Source organism: Aquarana catesbeiana, linkage group LG06 (assembly GCF_042186555.1).
Source record: "Aquarana catesbeiana isolate 2022-GZ linkage group LG06, ASM4218655v1, whole genome shotgun sequence".
In the NCBI taxonomy this organism is placed as follows: Eukaryota; Metazoa; Chordata; class Amphibia; order Anura; family Ranidae; genus Aquarana; species Aquarana catesbeiana.
In genome coordinates this window covers 157880287-157904588 of record NC_133329.1, presented here as the reverse complement: position 1 = coordinate 157904588, position 24302 = coordinate 157880287, and the positions used below count along the sequence as shown (strand labels likewise).

Genomic DNA, 24302 nt, shown 5'->3' with positions numbered 1-24302 from the left:
GACTGGATATATGACCTTAAGAGTTGTTCACCATTTGGAATGAATATAGAGTGGGATGTCAATTGTTTTATCAGCAGTCTCAGTGTGAAAGCCCGAGTGCTTTTACACTGAGGCGATGCGCTGGCAGGACGTTAAAAAAACTCCTGCAAGCAGCATCTTTGGAGCGGTGAAGGAGCGGTGTATACACCGCTCCTAAATGAATGGGCAGCGCTGCTGAACTGCCGCCAAAGCGTCAATGCAGTTAAAAGCACCCCGCTAGTGGCTGAAAAACGTCGGTAAAGCGGCGCTAAAAAAAATATTGGCGCTTTACTGCGGACGCCGCTGACACCTCGGTGTGAAAGCAGCCTTACAGCATTTCTTCTATTAATATACTCCCTTGTCACTTCCGGTTTGAGAGCGGACTGACTACTTCCGGTGGGTCACTTCCGGTTATTTTATTATATTAGGATGTGCTTGCGTTTGGCCGCTACACCTTTTACGACGCAATATTATTGTGAAACATGTAAGGCAGTACCGGACGATGTAAGCACGCCGCGATTTATGGACCTTTTATGAGATTCTTTGCCTGTTATCTTTTTACAGAAATGTGAGTGTACTATACATTTTTTTAAAAATAAAATAGTGGTTTTAAAGCAATATTACACTATTGTGGTGACCTTACATCTTTTGAGGTAAAAAGGCCGCAGTATATTCATATATACATCCACTTACCTGGAGAAAGTGCTTCCTGGGCTGGGATCGCGTTTTTCATAACTGACAGGAGTTGGAGTGATGCAGTTAAGGATGCTCACCTTTATCACATACGCGTTCCCCGACTCTTTATGATTTGAGAGTCAACTTCTGGTAAGCAGGATTGCCTCTACACACTGGCGGTAACAAGTGCATTCAACCCCTTTTCACACTGCTGGTGCTGGGACTTCTTTACCAAACTGTCATCCATCATTGTTGGCGGTTTCTGAATAGGGCTGTTCATCACAGGGCTTATATTGCAATTTTTCCCTATTGGCGCTGCTCCCTTATATATTTGCAATCATCATCTTGCATTTCAAGCACCAGGAGTCTCTACTAATCTCCACCAATTCACCTATTGATCTGGCTCCTTGTACCAATTCAAGTTGGATTATCATGAAAACATGGGATGCTAGTTCTGGCCTGTGTGGTTGGGAAGACTATACTCTAATGTTGTGCCACAATGTAAACAGACAGCATAAACACGTAAAAGTATATAAACATATACAAACAGTCAAACAATAAATAATTTAAAACATGTTCATTCTTAAAGTGGGTTAGAGTGAGAAATAATCAATCAGCAATTAGACAGAAAAGAAAGGTAAGATACCATGGTGCTGAGGCCCCTGGGAGCCACTGTGATGTCAGTGTGTTATGGTTTACTCTGCCTATTTACAGGACCGTTTTTAAGGCAGGGCAAAAGGGACAGCTGCCCTAGGCCCCATCATTGTTGTGGGGCCCAAAGCAGCTGCCTCATACTTGCCAACTATCCCAGTTTAAATTCTCTTGTCCCTTGAAGTTTTAGTTCTGTGCTGTGTCCCAATATCTCAGTGTAAAGTTCTGATGCTGCTGCCCAGCTCTGTCCTATTGCCATGTACAGATGACTCACCTGCAGACCCTGTGTTTACATGCAAATAACCTGCATTGATTTGTAAATAGCAGCGGCATTAATATGTAAATAGTCACGGACTGCGGCACTGATATGTAAATAGAGGCGGCATTCATATGTATATCATGCCCCCCTGAGGTCATATCTACCATCACTTCTGCTGAATGCTGCCCACTGGGGAGGTAAAGGAGCATGCTTGAAATTCCTGCCTACAACTATAGTCATTAAGCCTAACATTAGCCTGTTCTGCAAAGGTAAGCAAATTGAAGGTGAAACTCTTCTTCAAAAGAACATAGTGCCACAGCACCCTGAATTTTGGTTCACGTGAATACGCACATCTCAGTCGATGCATTAGGGGGGGCCATTAACAATTAATAGCACTTCTGTGTATCTGCTAAAGGGCAGCACGTTTCTGTGGTCTCAGGAAAGTGATTTTGAATGTATTCCCAACACACACAAATGTGAACGCAGTCTAAATGTCTCAGTAACATTGTGGTCAGTGTAAATCTTCTCTTTACATTGGGGCTTGGTGTACAATCCTTTCATTCACACTAGTGGCCAGTGTGAAGGTCCCCCTTACATTGGTGGTCAGTGTAAATCCCTGTTTACATCGGTGGCTACTGTGAATGCTCCTATTACATTAGTAGTCAGTGTAAATCTCCATTACATTGGTGGCCAGTGTAGAAACTTCTCTTTATATTGGTAATCGTTTAAAAAAATCCAAACTTGCATTTGTGGTCAGTTTTGAATCCTCCCTTACATTGGTGGTCCATGTAGAAGCCCCCTTTAAATTGGTGGTGAGTGTAAATCCTCCTTACATTGGTGGCCAGTGTAGAAATCCTCCTTAATTAGCTGTTGATGTCAAATCCCCCATTACATTGGTTGTCAGTGTAAATTCTTCATAACATTAGTGATCAGTGTACATTTCTCTTTACATTGGTGGCAAGTGCAGAATTGCCCTTATACTAGTGGTCAGTGTAAATCCCCCCCTAACATTGGTAGTCGGTGTAGAAGTGTCACCCTACATTGGTGGTCAGAAAAAGTCTCCTCGACAATGGTTGTCAGTGTAAATTCCCCCTTACATGGAGGTCATTGTATATTCCCCCTTACACTGGTGGTTGGTGTAAATGCTCTTATTACATTGATGTCAGTGTAGAAATCCCTCCTTTCTATTGGTGGGTGGCGTAAAATCCCCCATTACATGGTGGTCAGTGCAAATTCCCCTTCACATTGATGGTCAGTATAAATCCCCCCTCACATTGGTAGTTATTGTAAATTCCCCAATACATTGGTAGAATCCCCCAATATATACTTGCCAAAGATTTCCAGCTTTGCTCTACATGATGACCAGAATTTGTCACAGTGTACTGCCTCTTAACTAATCCCACCCCCCCTACCACTGCCACTGATCCCATCAACCCCCCAGCATTGACACTGATCACAGGAGTCCTAAAATCCCTAGGAGTTTTCTGTCTATTGATGGATCCCCTCATCTCCCCAGTCCATTGTGTGCAGGCAGTGAGGAGGTGATGTGCAGTAACCTCTAGCAACCAATCAGTGAGCAGTAATAATGTGCAGTAACCTCTAGAAACCAATTAGTGAGTGGTATAGATGTCTAGTAACCTCTAGCATTCAATCAGGGAGCAGTATTAATGTACAGTAATTTCTAGCAACCAATCAACAAGCAGAAGTCATGTGCTGTAACCTCTAGAAAATAAACAGTGAGCCATAATGTGTGCTGTAACCTCTAGCAACCAGTCAGTGAGCGGTAATGATACACTGTAACCTCTGGCAACCAATCGCAATTGCTTCCTGATCTCATTTAGCAAACTGATTTTGAGTCTAACTGCTATTTATTGTGTGTCTCATAGCATGTGGAGAGCAAAATTGCATGTAAGAGGGGGCCCAAGAAAATGTTTGCCCAGGGTCCAGTCAATATTAAAGACGGCCCTGCTTATTTGTACATTTCTCTTGCAAAATGACCTCTTCTACAGCTAAATGAACTGTTAGTGTCTGCACTCAGAAAGAAGTGCCTACACTGGACACTTCTTTCTCAGTGCATTCACTCCTGCCCTCCGCATGGCCAAGGAGTTTTGTACTGGAGTGAGTGGAGTCTGATGGGATGCCATCAGATATGTTTACTTTTGATTGAGAGTGCACAGCAGTGGGCAGATCCAAAGCTGCTATTTAGTACAATTGCTTTCAAATCCACCCACTGCCATGTACTGTCAATTAAAAGTAAAGTGGATCAGTTCCCCATCAGGCTCTGCCCAATCAGTAATAATTTGTTTCCCAAAAATAGGCAATGCCATATTTATTTGGGTATGACATAATCTTTGTTTACATTTAGTTTTTGGCTGGAGAATCTCCCAGCTAACAGCTAAACGGAGCCAGGTATACAGCACTGTGCATGAAGCTGTGACATATATGACACCTTCCCAGCAAAGGCACAGCCTGCTCTGAGTACTGCTGCACCTCCTGTACATCAGCTAAGAGTTGATCCTAATTATCGTCAGTTTCCTAATTTGAGAATTGGAGGTAATTCTTTAAGAATTTGTCGCTGCCATATTGACAGGTTCTTAAAGTGGTGGTAGAAAAAATTACCTGAGTTTGCCACACAGGTTGGTAATGTTTCCGACACAGGCGCTAATGCTTTCCTATGGGGAACTACCAAAAGAAAAGTGGTTTTAGGGCTATTTTGAATTCCCCTAATCGTGGTACAAGTAAAAAAAAAACAAAAAACTAAAAATCCTTTCTGCCAACATATCAAACCGGCATTTACACACAATACATAAACATTTAACAGTTGAGGAAAACTTACCTAGAACCTGCCAGAATGACAGTTTTGGCCTGTTTTATGCCTCTTGGTACTAAATCTCGAATTACCTCCTGAATTATTAATGATCCCATGAATGAATAGTCTGGAAACCAGAAGGAAAACAAATCTGAAATAAAAATCTATTGTGTACATTTTTTTATTTTTATGTTTAATCCTTTTTATTAGTAGTTTTGCAGGCACAATTTGACATATTGACAGATGTAATAACATGTCAGTAAAGTACAAAAGGGTCAAAGGGACCTGACCATGTCAGTGCCTGCATGTATGGTTAACGCATAGTAGAAATGCAAGAGTCAAGAGCCATCCGTCCATATACTGTACATATGGAATATGAAATAGTCCTCAATTGCGCAATACAATCAAGATCATACGTTGTATAAAAACATGAATCTTAAAAATAGGAGAGAGCAAAGCATATAATTACGCATGAGGGATGTGATATCCTACGTAAATAATCCTATAAAAGGAGCACCTATATAACAAACAGATCAACAGAGATAGTGTAATCAGGAGCAGCAAGAGAGAAGGGAAGCAAGATATGGAAAAGATTTAAAAATAAGACAAAGAAAGTGGGGGGGGGGGGACATGGGTGTCTACAAAGACAACAGAAGGCATGTTTTTATTTTTAAAACATTTATGAAAATTTAAATATTTGTCTTTCATATTTTACACACTTACTGCTTTATATTTTCAATAGATCTATAGATTCTCACTCTGGTGACTATTTGTATTTAAGGGTGACCATACAATGTCCAATCCTGCCTCCCGATCTGAAGCCCTATATGGTATGCATCAGGCCACTTACTGTTACTCTAGGGCAGTGATGGCGAAACTTGGCACCCCAGATGTTTTGGAACTACATTTCTCATGATGCTCAACTACACTGCAGAGTGCATAAGCATCATTGGAAATGTAGTTCCAAGACATCTGGGGTGCCAAGGTTCACCATCACTGCCCTAGGGGGTAATAATGAGCACTTCAACCTTGGTATTTCTCAGAGATTCTCCAACACATCTCACATGGAGAGTTTACACAAGGACTGAGTACCTTGAGCAATGGAGCAGCACAGGAGGTGAGTATTATTGAGTCAGGCAAACGAATAAAAAAAAAAAAAAACTCTGCCTCTTTGCCATTCAGGGCAAGTAGCAGAGTCTCTTTAATGAAAACAAAAAAAGAAAGGTGTTAATTGGGTATATGCAACTTTCGTCTGCCAGACAAATTACATGAGAAGTGATTTCTGACAATGCAGGGTTTTCATGGTGACATTGGACCATTTATGGACAGCAAAAGGCAGTATAGTCAGCATCCTTGGAGAAAAACTGCCAAGATTAGAGGATGAATCTCGTAAATAAAAGTATTTTCTGTCAGCCTGAAGTGACTGATAGATTTGCACTGAAACAGCAGTAAAGTGCAACCATTGTGCAATACTACTAATTAAACAAACAGTACATTTGATAAGATGGCCTCTTTCACAAGCTTATCTAAATTAATTTTAAAAAATGCTATATATTTTTTAAAAAATGAACACATTATTTTTCATTGTAAATTGGGAGTAATTTGCTACCTATACAGGGAAAATACAGAAAACATAGCGTACATACAACACGTTAAAGCAAAACTAAACCCTCTTATCCTTTACAACCAAGGAAGCTGCTAACTTAGCCTTTGTTTGATCTGCAGTTGCCATTGTGCTGCAGATGCAGTCAGTTATGACACTAGCTATTTGATGGCTTGACAAGTTGAGAGCACAAGCAACTGTAACAATTACCATTAATGGCATCTTGGGCCCCTGGGCAAAGTAATGCACTGGGGCCCCTACCAGCCTGCCCCAATTTACACACCTACTCTCAAAAAATAAATTATAAATAGCTGATAGAATTTAACATATACAGTATTGATTGTTACTTTCAATAAAATCTATTTTAAACACTAAGCAAAGATGGGGGGTGGGCGAGAGGGATCAGGAGGGCACAATACTGGGATCAGAAGGGACAGTGCAGGTTCTGGGGTTCTACCTGGGACACGGCCATGCCGGGACAGCTTAGTAAAAACCGTGACTGTCCCAGCAAATCCGGGACAGTTGGCAAATATGTAAAGCAAGATTATCATGGGGCAGTGCCCAGGGGTGCCATGCATTAAGATGGCCCTGATAATGGCATACCTTGGATGTAACTGTTTTGGGCTCAGTTCCACCTAAATAAATAGTATAATAACCTAATTTGGTTTTGTTACTGGCCCGTATATAAATATCGGATATACCCAATAATTCCCGGCTGTAAGCAGCTGCAGTGAATATTACAAAGGCTTATTTCAAAGGGCAAATGGAGATTTTCATGTTCATTCCACCTTCATTTGACATCAGTTTGAGATGCTTCTAAGATCATTCAGAGTTCATTGACAGGTGCATTAGATCCACAGTTAGCCTCCTTCAACTTGTTTCAAGCTGCTTTTGCATTCCCATTGATTTGTATTGGGAAAAAAGCAGTTCTGATGGGAGCAAAGGCCCATTGACACTGGCACCAAGAATGGTGGGGAACTTAACCACTTAAGGACCAGCCTCGTTTTGGATTTTAGGTGTTTACATGTTTAAAACAGGTTTTTTTTGCTAGAAAATTACTTAGAACCCCCAAACATTATATATGTTTTTTCTTCTAACACCCTAGAGAATAAAATGGAGGTCATTGCAATACTTTTTTTTGCACCATATTTGCACAGCGGTCTTAAAAGAGCACTTTTTTTTTTAAAAATTCACTTTTTTGAATAAAAAAATAAGACAACAGTAAAGTTAGCCCAATTTTTTTTTATATTGTGAAATATAATGTTACGCCAAGTAAATTGATACCCAACATGTCACGCTTGTGCCCGCTCGTGGAATGGCGTCAAACTTTTACCCTCAAAAATCTCCATAGGCGACGTTTAAAAAATTCTACAGGTTGCATATTTTGCGGTACAGAGGAGTTCTAGGGCTAGAATTATTGCTCTCGCTCTACCGGTCACGGCGATACCTCACATGTGTGGTTTGACCACCGTTTTCATATGCAGGCGCTACTTGCGTATGCGTTCGCTTCTGCGCGCGAGCTCGTCGGGACGGGGGGGGGTTTAAAAATTTTTTTTACATTTTTATTATTTATTTTACATTATTTTATTTATTTTTACACTGTTTTTTTTTAAAAAAAAAAAAGTGTCACTTTTATTCCTATTACAAGGAATGTAAACATTCCTTGTAATAGAAAAAAGCATGACAGGACCTCTTAAATATGAGATCTCATATTTACACTAAAATGCAATAAAAAAAAAAAAGTCATTTAAAAAAATGACATTTGAAAAAATGTTTTGACGTCGCTTCCGCCCAGCAGTGTCATGGAGATGAGTGGGCGCCATCTTAGCCTCACTCGTCTCCAGACACAGGACGGAGACAGACACGATTGCCTCCGACGGCTCCGGTAAGCGGCGGAGGGCACGGGATAAAAGTGATCTTGCGGCAAATCTGCCGCAGGGACCACTTTTGTCTGAAAGCCGGCCGCCGCACGAAAACGGGGATACTGGGGTTATGGCAGCTAGCTGCTGTCATAACAACGATATCCCCGTTCAAAGTTTGGACGTACATCGTCGTGCGCCGGTCGGTAAGTGGTTAAATGGAATAGGACCATGATGTGAAATGTGTCTGGGTAGCTGTAGGTAACACAAAAGCACAAAGGGGCAGTAGAGCAGTTTGTTGTATATACAATGTAGACAGCAGTCAAGAGATGTCTGATGACTGTTTCAAGGGACAACATACATAAAAAAGAGAAAATTGAAAATGGGTAAAGAACCACTGAAGATATATTTCTGCTTTAATGATCACCCAAAAAAGAAATGCAAGAGAATCTAGGTGCCAAGGCTAGTGGATAGTAAATCTGCCAGGATTCGTTAGGAAGAGTGAATTGCCAGTATCCAAACTTGCTTCCCTTTTGACAAAAAAAATGGACCAAAAATGTATTTTGTAAATGCTGCAATTGCAATCTACACATTTCCCAGTAGTTAGTGGTCTCTTCAAAGGTGGGCATTTCTCATGCCGTATACTAACTAACTGTAGAGCAGTGGTTCTCAACCTCTCTAGTGCTGTGACCCCTTGATAAAATTTCCTAAGTTGTGGGGACCCCTAACAGTAAAATGATTTTCGTAGCGCTAGTTGTCAGCACCCAAGGCAAGACAAGTAACTTGCGCCCCTAACCCACGGACATTTAGCGCTCCCTGAGTCCCTTCCACTCGTACAGTATTAAAACCCCTTATGGTACATTTTAAGATGTACCACTCTTTCTCTTTGTTCTCCTTTCTTTATCTTTTATCTCTCTCTATCCTAATTTTTTTGTTTTTTTCCTCATCCCTCTCTCTAGTTTCTTGTTCTTGTTCTTTTTCTTTCTCTCCCTTTTTCTTTGTTCCTCCCCCTCTTTTCCTCTCCCTTCTATGTATTCTCTATTTTTATTCCTTCTCTTACTCCTTGGAGTTGGGATCAGTGGCAGTGCTGGTGGGGGGCGGGATAAGTGGTAGTGCTGGTGGGGGGTGGGATCAGTGGCAATGCTGGGGGGAGTTCTGATCAGCCAACTTAGGTGCTCTTGATCAAGGTTATCTGCTGATCTGAGAGCTGTAGGGGGGACTTTTAATGGCACCTATACTCATAAGTAGTGTTACTCATTGTGTCTCCGACTTTGTGGTGTCTCGCAGCTGTGACACCTATGCCGAAATCAAGAGATAGGGTCTCCTCCAGCCCCTCCCACTTCACATTCCTCACTAGTCAGCTGACCTCTAGTCTCTGCCCCCCAGCCATGCCGTGAACTGAATGGGCGGCTGTGAAGAGGCTGAGTGGGCGGCCACAGGCTTCAGGGATTCAGGAACAGCCCAGGATTCGGTGACCCCTGGAAAATCATCATTTGACCCCCCCCAGGTTGGGAACCACTGCTGTAGAGGAAAGCCTATACTTACCTATTCTGAGGACCCTCCTGTCCCTTCACATGGTTGGCTTCCAGCGCCAGCTTCAGTGAAGAACGGGGACAGCAGACAAAGGATACCCCAACCTATGGGCGACATCACTATATAGGCACTGCAGCTGTTGTTGGCAATCTCTCCTCTTCACTAACCCGACCGCTGGGGAGATCGTGTGACCGGACTAAAGCACCCTCAGAATATGTAATCATAGACATCTTTGTTCTACAGGGTAGTTTGTATAGGGCTTAGAATGGGGGTGGGTGCAGGCTTAAGAACAATTTTTTTTTTTACTGGACTTCTACTTTAAGAGCTGAGGGCATTTCTGGCAGATCAAAAGGTATTTTTCAATGTGCCTCATTCACTCCACAACACTGGTGTGATGCAGTGCAGTTTGGAAAAATGCAGCATATCACTGCACTGCCACGCAATGCAGATTGCTGCTGTGCAGAGACATGAACGAAGTGTTACTGTGACATGTCAGATGAAGTTAGAAAAAAGTAAGCAGTGTAATGAACTTGTATGCACATTGCACCACTCCCTGCTAGACCTTACACTGACAGCTGCCCGCATGGTAAAATGCTACATTTTACTAAGACGGCTGGTGTGAAGGGCTTTACAGGCGCTATTTCTAGTGCTAAAACGCCTGAAAATTGCCCCCCATTCATTGCAATGGGTGCTTTCACACCCGAGCAGTGTGCTTGCGGGACATTAGAAAAAGTCCTGCAAGCAGCATCTTTGGGGCGGCAAAACGTCCCTGCCCATTACAATGAATGGGCAGCGCTTCCAAAGCACCTGAAAAGCGCTTTGAAGTGCCACAACACAGGAGTTTTTAACCCCTTTTTTAGGGTTATAAAGCGCGGTGCTTCACCGCGAACGCACGGGCTGCCCCAGTGTGAAAGGGGTCTTAGTGAATCAAGCCTTTAGTTTGAAATAGTTAGAGCTATAGTACCTACAACAGTTTAGCCTTTCAGTGGTAATCTTGTTAAACAAACAGAAATATTTTTACCATTGTTGGCTTTGGATATGTTTCCGCTCCAGACATCGCTTGAGCAGTAGGGCACAAAACTGGAGAAAGAAAGGAAAATACCTATTAATAAATGAACAAAAGTATATAGAGTGGGGAACATAATTATTAGATCCCCTGCAGATTTTGTAAGTTTGCCCACTTACAAAGAAAAGAAGGGTCTATATTTTTTATCATAGATGTATTTTAAATGTTAGAGACAGAATATCAACCAAAAATCCAGAAAAAACACATGATACAAATGTTATAAATTGAGTTGCAGTTCAGTGAGTAAAATAAGTATTTGATCCCTAACCAAATATGACTTAGTACTTGTTGGCAAGCACAGAGGTAAGACGTTTCTTGTAGTTGGTTACCAGATTTGCACACATCTCAGGAGGGATTTTAGTCCACTCTTCTTTACAGATCTTCTGTAAATCCTTAAGGTTTCTTGGCTGTTGCTTGGCAACTCGAAGTTTCAGCTTCCTCCATAAATTTTCTATAGGATTAAGGTCTGGAGACAGGCTTGACCACTCCATGACCTTAATGTGCTTCTTCTTGAGCCACTCCTTTGTTGCCTTGGCAGTATGTTTTGGGTCATTGTCATGCTGGAAGACGATCCACAACCCATCTTCAGTGTTCTGGCTGAGAGAAGAAGGTTTTCATCCAAGATTTTAAAATACATGGCCCTGCTTATTAGCCCCTCAAAGCGACAACGTAGGCCTGTACCTTTAGCAGAGAAACAGCCCCAAAGCATAATATTTCCACCCCCATTGACTACAGGGATGGTGTTCTTAGGGTCATAGTTAGCATTTTTCTTCCTCCAAACATGCAGAGTCGAGTTAATGCCAACAAGCTCAATTTTGGTCTCATCTGATCACAGCACTTTCTCCCAATCCTTCTCTGAATCATTTAGTTGTTAATTGGCAAACTTCAGACGGACCTGTACATATGGCTTCATGAGGAGAGGGACCTTGTGGGCGCTGCAGGACTTCAGTCCATGAAGGCGTATTGTGTAACCCATGGTTTGTTTGGTCGCTGTACCAACTGCCTTGAGATCATTCACAGGCTCCTCCTGTGTAGTTCTGGGCTGATCCCTCACTTTTCTCATGATCATTCTTACCCCATGAGGTGAAATCTTGCATGGAGCTCCAGACCAAGGGCGAGTGATGGTTATTTTGTAATTCTTCCATTTGCAAATAATGGCTTCAACAGTTGTCTCCTTCTCACCAAGCTTCTTTCTGATGATCTTGTAGCCCATTGACAGCCCATGATGGTGGGTTTGAAAGGAAGAAAGATTCTGTGGACAGGTGTATTTTATACACAGAACAAGTTGTCATTAGGAGCACCCTATTGAAATTGACAGGACTAATCTGTGAACCACATGAGCGCATACTGTAGCCAGTCTGGGGGCCAGAATTATTGTTGGTTGGTAGGGTTTAAATATTTGTTTTACTCCCTGAACTGCAACTCAATTTATAACATTTGTATCATGTGTTTTTTCTGAATTTGTGGTTGATATTGAGTCTCTATCATTTAAAATACACCTATGATAACAATTATAGACCCTTCATTTCTTTGTAAGTGGGCAAACTTACAAAATCTGCAGGGGATCAAATAATTATTTCCCCCACTGTATATGTTACATGGTAAAAAAAGAGTCATGGATAATCTGAATCCGTCACTAACAAATTAAACATCTTTATGTATTAGAGTGCTTTTCCAAAACAGTTTGGAAACAGTTTTTTAGCAAAGCTCACAGACCACTGAGCAGCAATTACCTGTTCTCGTTTTTGAATCTGGTACACCACCCCAATTGTCAGTAAGGGTCCTTTCGCAGTTTGCCCAGCGGACTCTGCTTTGCTCAGCGGGGGATCGATCAGGCGGATGACAGGTCCGTCTCTGCTCACTGTGCTGAGATGGACCTGTCAGAGTCCCGCTCTCCTCTATGGGGAGATCGGATGAAAACAGACCGCCTGTCCGTTTTTATCTGATCCCGTCCGATCCCCCAGATGGATGGCAAATAGGATCTCTATCCGTCTGGATTTCACAGACAAGATTGGATCGGATTGCAGCAGGTGTCAGTGGACATGTCACTGCTGACATGTCCATAGGAGTGAATGGAGGCTCTAATCAGGTCCGCCTGAAATATGACAGGTGGGCCTGATCGGAAAGCCTGTGTGAAACGGGCCTAAGGCTGTCATCAGACCTCTGAGGAGCTCAGGATACACCTGCTCTGTGCTTTTGAAGCACCCACTCACATGGTTTAAGGACCGGTTCACACCAGAACACAGAGTTGGAAATGCGCGTTCTGTGTGCTTTTCTTGCACTGCGCTCAAAACACGCTGCCTTTGCGATCTTCTGCAGGGGCTAATGTATTGCTAAAGACATCGCAAATGCAGATCACAAACACAGTGCATTTGCAACCACCAAATCACATGGTACCGCAGTACAATGCGATTTGGTGCGGCATATTTTTTAAAAGTAGTGCATGCACTACTTTTTCGATGTTCTGTTGTGATTTGCAGCTTATTCAAATGATGAGGCAGCAAAATCGCACTAGGCCGGAATCGAACAGTAATTTGTGCTGCGTTCCTTTGAGATTTAGGCGTGAACCAGCCCTAACATCTAATGAGAAGATACTGGAGCTTTTAATGTTGCTACTCACAGCTTCTTGTCTTCCAAAAAACATTGGCGTCCATTCACTAAAGGCAAATAAGTTGTTTACTTTGCAAGAGAAGTTTCAATTTGCATGGACATTTTTTCCAGAGCTTAGTGATTGTGGTGAAGTTTCCTTTCGCAAAGGATACCCAACCACTTGCAAATAAAATTTAAAAAACAGCATTTTTACTTGAACATGATTGGATGATGGAAGTCAGCAGAGCTTCACCTCATTCACTAAGCTCTGGGGCAAATTCCCCTGCAAAGTGCAACTTTTCTTGCAAAGTTAACAGTGCATTTGCCTTTAGTAAATCAACACTACTGTCTCCTTCATTGAGCTTATCCTTCTAACATCACTGATCCCTGTAAAGATGTCTGACAGCAAAAGTTTAGAGGAGGCTGAAGGGAGCTCCTTCTCAGTGTTATGCCGCGTACACGGTCTGATTTTCAGACGGAAAATGTTCGATGGGAGCTTGTTGTCGGAAATTCTGATCATGTGTAGGACATCGAACATTTTCCGTCGGAATTTCTGACAAACAAAATTTGAGATCTGGATCTCAAATTTTCCAACAACAAAATCCGTTGTCGTAAATTCCGATCGTGTGTACACAATTCCGACACACAAAGTTCCACACATGCTCGGAATCAAGCAGAAGAGCCGCACTGGCTATTGAACTTCATTTTTCTCGGCTCGTCGTACGTGTTGTACGTCACCGCGTTCTTGATGTTCGGAATTTCTGACAAGATTTGTGTGACCGTGTGTATGCAAGACAAGTTTGTGCCAACATCCATCGGGAAAAAAAACATGGATTTTGTTGTCGGAATGTGCAATCGGGTGTATGCTGCATTTGATCCTCTTTCCCTTTCACTGCATATGAATGAATAGAAGTCTCTCTACAGAAACTTCTATTCATTCACAAGCTGAAGCATAGTAAACACAGATTACTATGCTTTAGTGATGAATGCACACAGGAGCATTGGGTACCAATCGCTCATTGCATTCATTCTGGAAGGGACTGGTAAATATGACATGTTTGCCAGCCTCCTCATCGCACTCCTTCCTGAACACCACACTGATCTCCTGTTCCACTAGCATCTGTAGCTGACAGGAGGGGGAGGAAAGGAAGCCGGCCAGCAGCGCTGCAGGGAAGGAGCCTGGGGGATCATTGATGGAGAGACGACGTACAAGGGAGCCAATGAAGGATATTTAGAGGTAAATTCCCCTGTGGCTCCCTTGTGGCACTCAAATCCGGCAGGAAGGAAGAGGTGGAGAATCCGGCAGCTACAGGGGAGCCACAGCGGATCTGTGTTGTGTGTGGGGGGGGTGAAGGCACAAAAGAGCAGAGGGGGGCATTTTGGAGCACAGGGCAGCACCTCCATGTGTGCATTGTGTGTCAGGGCACGGTAGGCACCCCCTTCCTCAAGTGCACACATTGCACATATGGATGATACGCCACTGCTCCCCCCCTTTTCAGAAAATGGCATGCAGCCCCCCACTTCTGTATTGCACCTAGGCAAAAGTGAAATAGCTCCCAAGCTCCTGCCACGCATCCCTAGAGGCTTCAAGTCAGCAGTCAAAAATGCATGTGCTGCTGCATGATCCTGGTTCTTTTAGCCAGCCCACTGATGATGCAGGAAGAGACGGCAGGATCCCAAAGGCATGAGAGAACAAGATGGAGACAAAGGATGCCGCTGGATTCACTGGGTCTGTGAGCATGCCTATTGATCATAACCCACCAAACCACTTCCTCTCTATTGCCAAGTATAGTTTGAGTTGGTCTTAGAGCACCTCCACCATTTTGGGGGAAACCTGTTTTGTTTTTTTAATCACTAAATACAAGGCTTCCTCTGATGCAGGTTCATAACGTCACACTCTTCACCTTGGCCAATCAGAGGAAGTTTTGTGTTCAATGATAAAAATACAAGCTTTCTCCTGAATGGAAGAGTTACGCTATACCCGATTTAATTTATACCCAGCAGCAGAGAGGAAGTGTCTAATACTGCTGCCGGAAGACAGAGCCACTTACTATTTGAAGCTGAAGCTAACGCTATTACAGCCCACATAGCGGCCAGACTGTTCTAGAAATGATCTCTTTGGGGCAGCTGATCTCACGCAAACTAATTAAGGTCATAGTAAACCTGGAATTCTACTTCCTACACTCATCAAAGCCTTTCTGCAATGTTATAACTTGAAAATCAATTGAAGTATATGTAGAATAAAATTATTTTGTAGTTTTGCATAACAAAAACAAAAATGGGAGATTACAAGATTTCCCACCTAGGTGCGGTAAGTATATCAAGACACAAAAACAGATAACTTTTCTCCTTCTTTACAAGTCACATAACAGGGGTGAATAATTTCCTGCTTTTGTGTAGTTTTTGTGTAGTTTTGGATAGAGTGAGGAAGGGAACAACTGTCTATGGCCCGGTTCACACTTGTGCGATGCGAGAACACCGCAAATCCACTGCGGGTTCCCGCATCGCACTGACTCGCAAGTCAGTTCACACTGCCATATGCGAATCAATGGGGAGTGTCAATACATTGTTAACGACACCCCCAGTTCAGCTTGACTGACAGTTCGGACATGAATCGGATCGCAAATGTGCGAACACACATGCGATCTGATTCTGGTCCGAACAGAAAAAAGGGTCCTGTGCGTGTTTGGACCGAATGCGGTGCGATATCAGCCATACTATCTGTATGGCTGATATCGCTCTGCACAGACATTCCATGTAATGTGAACAGCAGTGCGCTGCGAATTACATGCGATGTCTGGCATCGCACAAGTGTGAACCGGGCCTAAAAGTCCAACAGTGGGCATTTAATAATCCCTAATTATCCAGAAAAAACGAAACACTTTTTATAAACTCTAGTTATAAAACTTGTCCTCTAATGTTGCATACAGTAAAATGCATAACTATGTAAATCTTAAAAAGGGAGGTTGCACAGGCCCAGAGGCAATTTAATGTCCTACTTGATCTGACTGCAAGGGTTCACTTAAGATGCAATGGGGTTGATTTACTAAAGGCAAACAGACTGAGCACTTTGCAAGTGCAGTTACTCTAGAGCTTAGTAAATGAGGTAAAGCTTCACTTTACAAAGAATACCCAATCACATGCAAGGAAAATATAAAAACAGCATTTTTGAGTGTAAATGATTGGATGATTGAAGTCTGCAGAGCTTCCCCTCATTTACTAAGCTCTGGAGCAACTGTCCTTGCAAAGTGCACAGTCTATTTGCTTTTAGTAAATCAACCCCAGCCTGTACACTTTGAGTTCAGTTGCATTTGTTCTTTGCATTTGTTCCAGAGCTTAGTAAATTCTCTGCAAAGTGAAGCTTCACTTTATTTACTAAGCTCTGGAGCAAATTCCCTTGCAGAGTGCAACTGCACTTGCAAATTAAACAGTCTATTTGCCTTTAATAAACCAACCCCATTGAGTTATGGCAATTGTAGGGTAAGCAGGATTGTATAGGTACCTCATTAAATTATTTTATGCGCTGCATGGAGTTCTTCTGTAGCCCATAGTTTTATGCAAAACTTTTTATGCTATTCCTTGTAATTTGATCTTGAGTTTTCAGTGTTTGTGTGGTACTATCTTATATTTGTTTAAATCAGGGGTCTCCAAACTTTCTAACAAGGGGCCAGTTTACTGTCCTTCAGGCTTTAGAGGAGCCGGACTGTAGTCAGAAGAGAAGGTCTTGACATCAGTGGGAAAAACAATGCCGAATCTTTGGTGTCAGTGGGAGAAATTGTGCCCTGTCGTTGATGTCATTGGGAGGAATTGTGCCCCAATAAAAATTGAATAAAAGCAAGAAAAGGCCCGCAGCTGGTCCCCAGGCCAGACTTTAGAGACCACTAGTTTAAATGTATTGGTGATATTCAGGGATAGTTGTTCATGCATCTTTGTTTTTAGAAGACATTCACAGCAGTGCTGGACAATTCTTTATACTTATCACAATCATAGTAGACATACACAGCATTTAGATTCCACCAGTGAGGATTCTCATCTTGCCTGGGTGAGAGAATTCCTGTGCCTGTCAAAAACAATGATTGAAATGTATATCACTTAAATTGCATTTCTGTGATCAGAGATGTGTGTGTGTGTGTGTGTGTGTGTGTATATAAATCACATCAGAGGGCCTCAGAACAATTTGCAGAGCACATGTATAAATCCAACTTTTCAGATGTTGTCATTATAGAAATAGATCTTTTTCTTTTTCTATGACAGCAAAAATATAAACTGTGTTAAGAGTTTCACCCAAGAAAAAAAAAAAACTATGTTGTTGTTTTGATATATTTACATTTTTTTTTTAAGTTTTATTGATTCATAGGTTGTATACAGTATATATTAATATGTAATTGCTCACTGTGGCTTCATAAAGCATACAAAACCCTGAAATAAAAATGTAAAACATTGCTTACCAGTCCTGTGATGTGGTGGCTGCATTTGTTTTCTTTTTTTCCCAGGCTGTTTTCTCTTTTTTTTTTTACCTGGTGATTCGCTAGTAACATGCTTCCTGTCTTCGGTTGAAAACACTCACTCACCATACTGTATCTGCATAGGAATTGTATTATCATCCTAGGCTGTTTGTTTTGTTTTTTTTGTTTTTTACATAGATTACAAACTCCTCCTCCTCTTGTCTCCATTACAAAGGTGGAAGGGGTTGTGTAACAAACAACTGGCCACTGCCCCACTTATAACTGACCTTCACAGCAAGGAGCACATGGAAGGGCAACGCATGCAAAACAAAACCAAAGAAAATTCCCAGCTCAACTTGCCAGCCAATCTGCTACCAACCAAAGATGCTGTGTAGTTCTTAAAAAAAAAAGCTTGGAAAGCTGAAAACTTGGTTGGAAATTTCAGTTCATCTCACAGGAAGTTACAATGCCACTGCATTTCTAACAATTTCAAAAGAAACTTTTATGTACAGTACATGGAAAAAATGTACTTGAAAATAAAACAAATGCAGCCAGCACATCCACAGCATAGCAAACCACAATATATTAAAATCTTTATTGTTAGGTTTCATTTTTGTAAGTTTATAACAATGCTTTAGTTTTGTCAAATGATCCAAACAATTCTGATACAATTGACAGAAGATTGTCATTTATGCCCCGTACATATGATCCAAAAATCAGACGACAGATCGTCCAACTTTTTTCGCTTACTAGTCGCAAGTAGAAATTGAATAGGTTACTAAAGTCACGAAAATTCTCGCACAACAGAAAGAAAAAATCAGAAGTGATGTCATGTGTTGTAGTGTATTTGTATTGTATTTTCGGACGACAACTGTACTGACTAAACGAAAATTGTACGATCTGGTATAAATCTGGTAAAATTTTCGTGCTTGTTCGATCGAATTATATCGGTTGAAGTGTCATTGATCGGCTCTCGAAAGGTCAGTACTAACGATCCGATTATCATACGATCGCGTCAAAAGCGGTATTTTTCATCCGATTTTCAGATCGTGTGTATGGCCCATTAGGCTTGGTTCACATCATTACAACATGCTGCCCTACCCACAAAAAACACTGGGAAAGAAGTCCCCAACATTTTTTTTTAAATTGCGGCACACAGAACCGCATGGTGCTGTAGTCAATTCGGGTGTTTTGCCAATGCATAGGGGTTTTGCCAATGTGTGGGGGTGTCATTAAAGTGGAACTTTAGTCATGAAATAAATTCCTGCTAGATCACTTTAGGCTTGCCTCTTTTGCAGCTATAGCAAAGCATTAAAAATAGGTGTCTATCCAGTAATACATTGTTTTACCCTGCTCTGCACATGCTCAGTTACTCTCCATTTTTAGCCATTTTTAAGCACCGCCGAGTTTGTAGAGGCCAATCTGCTCACAACAAGAAGAAACGGAAGTAATGCTAGAGGCAATTTACAGCACACACTAATTTTGGTAGCATAATTATTAATGTGAAATGTATGTTCCTTGCTAAAGAATATTTTTTATCCAGTTGTTATGGGTAAAGCTCAGCTTTAAGAATTAATGGCACCCCCACGTGTCTGCTAAAGAGCATTGCATTTCTCTCATGTGTCAGGAATTCACCCAATTGTGCGCACGTTCCCGACATGGAATAATGTGAACCTAGCCTAAGATCCACTAATCAAGAGTAGATAAGATGACATATACATGAGAAATAGCTTGTCTACCATGTACTATGCCGTTAATGGTAATTTTTGAGGATATGACCATTTTTGGTAGAATAAACAGAAGGTTTTGTGTATGGAAACTCAGTATGGAATAAACAAGCATAATAGGCTTTGAAACTCTGGAGGCCATCTGTCCCTGTTGAGAAGATGATGCTGAAGTCTAATCTAAATACTTCATTATATTAAAATTAATACGAGGGACATTGTTTTGTACATATTGGTGAAGGGAACAAACTCCAAGGTGGCTTCATCCTATTATTATTATTATTATTATTATAAAGGATTTATATAGTGCCAACAGTTTACGCAGCGCTTTACAATATAAAAGGAGACAATAGAGTTACAATACAATAAAATACAACAGGATTAAGAGGGCCCTGCTCAGAAGAGCTTACAATCTAATAGCGTGAGGCAGGTGGTACAAAAGGTTGTAACTGTGGGGAATGAGCTGATGGAAGTGGTAGAAGATTAGTTGGAGACGTGATAGGCTTTCCTGAAGAGATGAGTTTTCAGGGATCGCCTGAAGGTAGCAAGAGTAGGGAATAGCCGGACAGGTGGGGGTAGCGAGTTCCAGAGGATGGGAGAGGCTCTGGAGAAATCCTGGAGACGAGCATGGGAGGAGGAGACGAGAGAGCTTGAGAGTAGGAGGTCTTGAGAAGAGCGGAGATTTGGGTGATTTGGGTGATTTGGGTGATATTTGGAGACAAGTTTGGTGATGTAGCTCGGGGCAGAGTTGTAAATGGCTTTGTATGTTGTGGTTAGTATTTTGAATTTAATTCGCTGGGTGATTGGGAGCCAGTGTAGGGATTGGTGGAGAGGGTTGGCAGACACTGAGCGGTTGGTAAGGTGGATAAGTCTGGCAGCAGCATTCATGATAGACTGAAGAGGGGATAGCCTATGGAGAGGCAGGCCAATGAGAAGGGAGTTGCAATAGTCAAGGCGAGAGATAGCAAGGATGTGAATGAGGAACTTGGTGGTTTCATTTGTTAAAAAGGGGCAAATTTTAGAGATGTTACAGAGGTGAATTCTACAAACTTTTGACAACGATTGGACTTGGGGCTGAAATGACAAGTCAGAGTCTAGGATTACACCTAGTACCCGCTCAAGCTTGCCTTGCATACACACGGTCACACAAGTTCTCTGAAATTTCGACCGTCAAGAACGCGGTGACATCCAACACTACGATGAGCCGAGAAAATGAAGTTCAATGCTTCCGAGCATGCGTTCAAATTGTTTCCGAGCATGCGTAGGAATTTTGTGCGCCGGAATTTGTACAGACGATCGCATTTTTGGATAGGAACCTTTTCCGACCGAAAAATTGAGAACCTGCTCTCAATCTTTTGCTGGCGCCAGCAAAAGTCAGATGGAGCAAAACACAGGGTCGCATTTTCCTACCAAAAGCTCTCATCGGTCTTTTGCTGGCCGAATTTCCGATCGTGTGTACGTGGCATTACTCTTTAAGATAAAATCTGAGGCTCTGCCCACTGAAGAAGTAACTATTATGCCTATTTTTTTCTGACAGTGTTGCTTCGATCAAGTAAATATGAATCATTGCAATATTTTGTATTTTTTAGCGAGGAGTTGAAGCTTTAGACTTCATTTTACATATATTTCAGAAAGTGCTTAGCAGTGCATTAAAAACACATTGTTCAAACATCCTCACAGCTCAATACATTAATATGTACCTGCCATTGTGCCTTACACAAAGAAGACACATTGACAGAAGCAGTCAGCAGATTTTTGCTGGTAAAGTTAAAGACAACCAGAAAAAAAAATGTATTTAACACATTTAAAGAAGAAAATAATAACCTATTTCAGTAAAACATTTATTTTTCACATTTTTGACAATGTGTTAGGCTATAAAAAAACTGAATGGGATATTTAATAAAACAAACTACCAAACAAAAGCTGTCTATGTCTTTAAAAACGGTTTAACATTTTTTAGGTAGGCACATTAGTCATTGATTATATAGTTTTAGAAAATTTGGATGCTACTAAACTTGGCCTGGACATCTAGGCATCAATGACCCTGAACACAAAAGGGTAAATGAGACTGACCCAAATACATTATCATTTTCCTTAAAGTGTTACTAAACCCAGGACCCTGCATAATAAATAAACGCATTATTTTTTACTATAATAAATATCCCCCAAAAATATATAGAAAAACTATTTTTTTCCTCAGTTTAGGCCGATATGTATTCTTCTACACATTTTTGGTAAAAAAAATCACAATAAGCGTATATTGATTGGTTTGCGCAACAGTTATAGTGTCTACAAAATAGGTTATAGATTTATAGCATTTTTATTATTATTATTTTTTTACTAGTAATGGCGGCGATCTGCGATTTTTATCGTGACTGTGACATTATGGCGGACACATCGGACAATTTTGACACATTTTTGGGACCACTGGCATTAATACAGCGATCAACGCTATAAAATTGCAATGATTACTGTAAAAATGTCACTGGCAGTGAAGGGGTTAACACTAGGGGGCGCTCGGGGGGGGGGGTTAACTGTGTTCCCTGGGAGGTGATTCTAACTGAAGGGGGAGAGACTGACTGGAGGAAGTGACTGGTTGTGGTCCCTAGCTAATAGGAACACATGATCTGTCACTCCTGTCAGAACAGAACAGGGAAGTGTGTGTTTACACACACTCGTCCCTGTTCTGTCTCTCCTGCTCACGATCGCTCGTGGCCGGCAGTCATCGCGGCCCTCAGCCACGAGCACCAGCACCCCTGCTGTGCAGCCTCCGGTGGCGTGTGCACGCCTACTATCCCGACCCCGCGAGCCGACGTATAGCTAGGATGGCTCGCGCAGGGGAGCCAACCTGCCGCAGTATAACTGCGGCGGTTGGTTGGGAAGCGGTTAAAGTAGTTGTAAAGCCTGAAGTTTTTTTCACCTTCATGCATTCTATGCATTAATTAAAAAAATTTCAGTGTGTAGCTCACCCCTCAACTTACTTAAGCCCGATCTCGATCCAGCTATGTGCACATGAGCCAAGGCTCTCCTGGGTTTCTCCCTCCTCATTGGCTGGGATGCTATCAATCACAGCCAGTGAGGTGGGAGCAGGAGGCGGGGCTGAGCCATGCTCTCTGTGTATTACAATAATAGAGAGTCGGTTCAGGAGCGAGCACGTATGAGTGCCCCCATAGCAAGCGGCTTGGCAAGAGGGAGGAGCCCTAGAGTGCCATCAGCGGGCATGAGAAGAAGAGGATTGTGGCTGTTATGTGCAAAACCATTGCACAGAGCAGGTAAGTATGACATGTTTGTTATTTGAATAACAAATTTTGTTCAGGCTCTGTTCCACCCATGCTGTGCATGCATACCCAGTCAGTGGGCCCATCAGGTAAAGTAGCTGAAATGAATAGAATGGTGTGATCCTAACATTGCAGTGATTTGAGATGCAATGTCTGGCAAATTTTGCTTAGTTCCCTCTCTTCAGTTCAGAACAGTTGTTACATAGTTACATAGTAGGTGAGGTTGGAAAAAGACACAACGGGGTTGATTTACTAAAGTCAAATCTACTTTGCACTACAAGTGCACTTGGAAATGCAGTCGCTGTAAATCTGAGGGGAAGCACTGAAATGAGGCGAAGCTCTGCTAATTTTATCATCCAAATCATGTACAAGCAAAAATGCTGTTTTTTATTTTCCTTGCATGTCCCCCTCAGATCTACAGCAACTGCACTTCCAAGTGCACTTGTAGTGCAAAGTGGATTTGCCTTTAGTAAATAACCCCCAATGTCAGTATTACATTGTATATCCCTGTATGTTGCGGTCGTTCAGGTGCTTATCTAATAGTTTCTTGAAACTATCAATGCCCCCCGCTGAGACCACTGCCTGTGGAAGGGAATTCCACATCCTTGCCGCTCTTACAGTAAAGAACCCTCTACATAGTTTAAGGTTAAACCTCTTTTCTTCTAATTTTAGTGGCTACGAGTCTTGTTAAACTCCCTACTGCGAAAAAGTTTTATCCCTATTATGGGGTCACCAGTATGGTATTTGTATATTGAAATCATATCCCCAGTCAAGCGTCTCTTCTCCAGAGAATACGTTCAGTGCTCGCAACCTTTCCTCATAACTAATATCCTCCAGACCCTTTATTAGCTCTGTTGCCCTTTCTTCCTGAGGACTGGTGCCCAGAACTGGACAGCATACTCTAGGTGCGGCCAGACCAGAGTCTTGTAGAGCAGGAGAATTATCATTTTATCTCTGGAATTAATCCCTTTTTTAATGCATGCCAATATTCTGTTTGTTTTGTTAGCAGCAGCTTGACATTCCATGCCATTACTGAGCCTATCATCTACTAGAACCCCCAGGTCCTTTTCCATCCTAGATTCCCCCAGAGGTTCTCCCTCAGTGTATAGATTGCATAGAAGTGCTTCCTGTGATGTGTCATGAGGATAAACACTGCAGTTTTGGTTACTGAAGCCCCCCAATTCCCTCATGAAGACTGAGGAGAAGAATAAATTAATTACCTTCGCCATCTCCCTATCCTTTGTAACCAGATGTCCTTCCTCATTCTTTATGGGGCCAATTTGGTCTGTTCTCCCTTTTTTTCTGTTTACATACTTAAAGAATTTCTTGGGATTTTTTTTGCTCTCCTCCGCTATGTGTCTTTCATGTTCTATCTTAGCCGTCCTTATTGCCCCCTTACATTTCTTGTTACATTCTTTATAAAGTCTGAAAGCTGATGATGATCCCTCAACCATGTGTTTTTTGAAGGCCTTCTCCTTTGCTTTTATATGCATTTTTACATTGGAGTTAAGCCATCCAGGACTTTTGTTCGCTCTTTTAAATGTATTACCCAATGGGATGCAATGGCTAATGCCCTTATTTAATATGCTCTTAAAGCAAACCCATCTCTCCTTCGTGTTCTTTGTTCCTAAGCTTTTATCCCAATTAGTACCTTCTAGCAAGGTTCGTAGTTCAGGGAAGTTGACTCTTTTGAAATTCAGTGTCTTTGTATTCCCCTTATGTTTCCTATTTGTGTGATTTATACTGAAGCCAATTGACCTGTGATCGCTGTTACCTAAATTGCCCCGTATTTC

General features: G+C 41.8%; 1 protein-coding gene across 1 annotated transcript in view; it reads right to left on the bottom strand.

Annotated features, from left to right (window-relative positions):
• Window positions 1–24302, bottom strand: part of LOC141101785 (palmitoleoyl-protein carboxylesterase notum2-like) — a 111486-nt gene that overhangs the window by 73647 nt on the left and 13537 nt on the right. Inside the window, exons 5-7 of the mRNA XM_073591114.1 lie at window positions 17062–17122; window positions 10429–10487; window positions 4440–4539 (exon numbers count right to left, since the gene is read on the bottom strand). Coding sequence (XP_073447215.1) covers window positions 4440–4539; window positions 10429–10487; window positions 17062–17122 — 220 coding nt within the window. The remainder of the gene's footprint in view (window positions 1–4439; window positions 4540–10428; window positions 10488–17061; window positions 17123–24302) is intronic.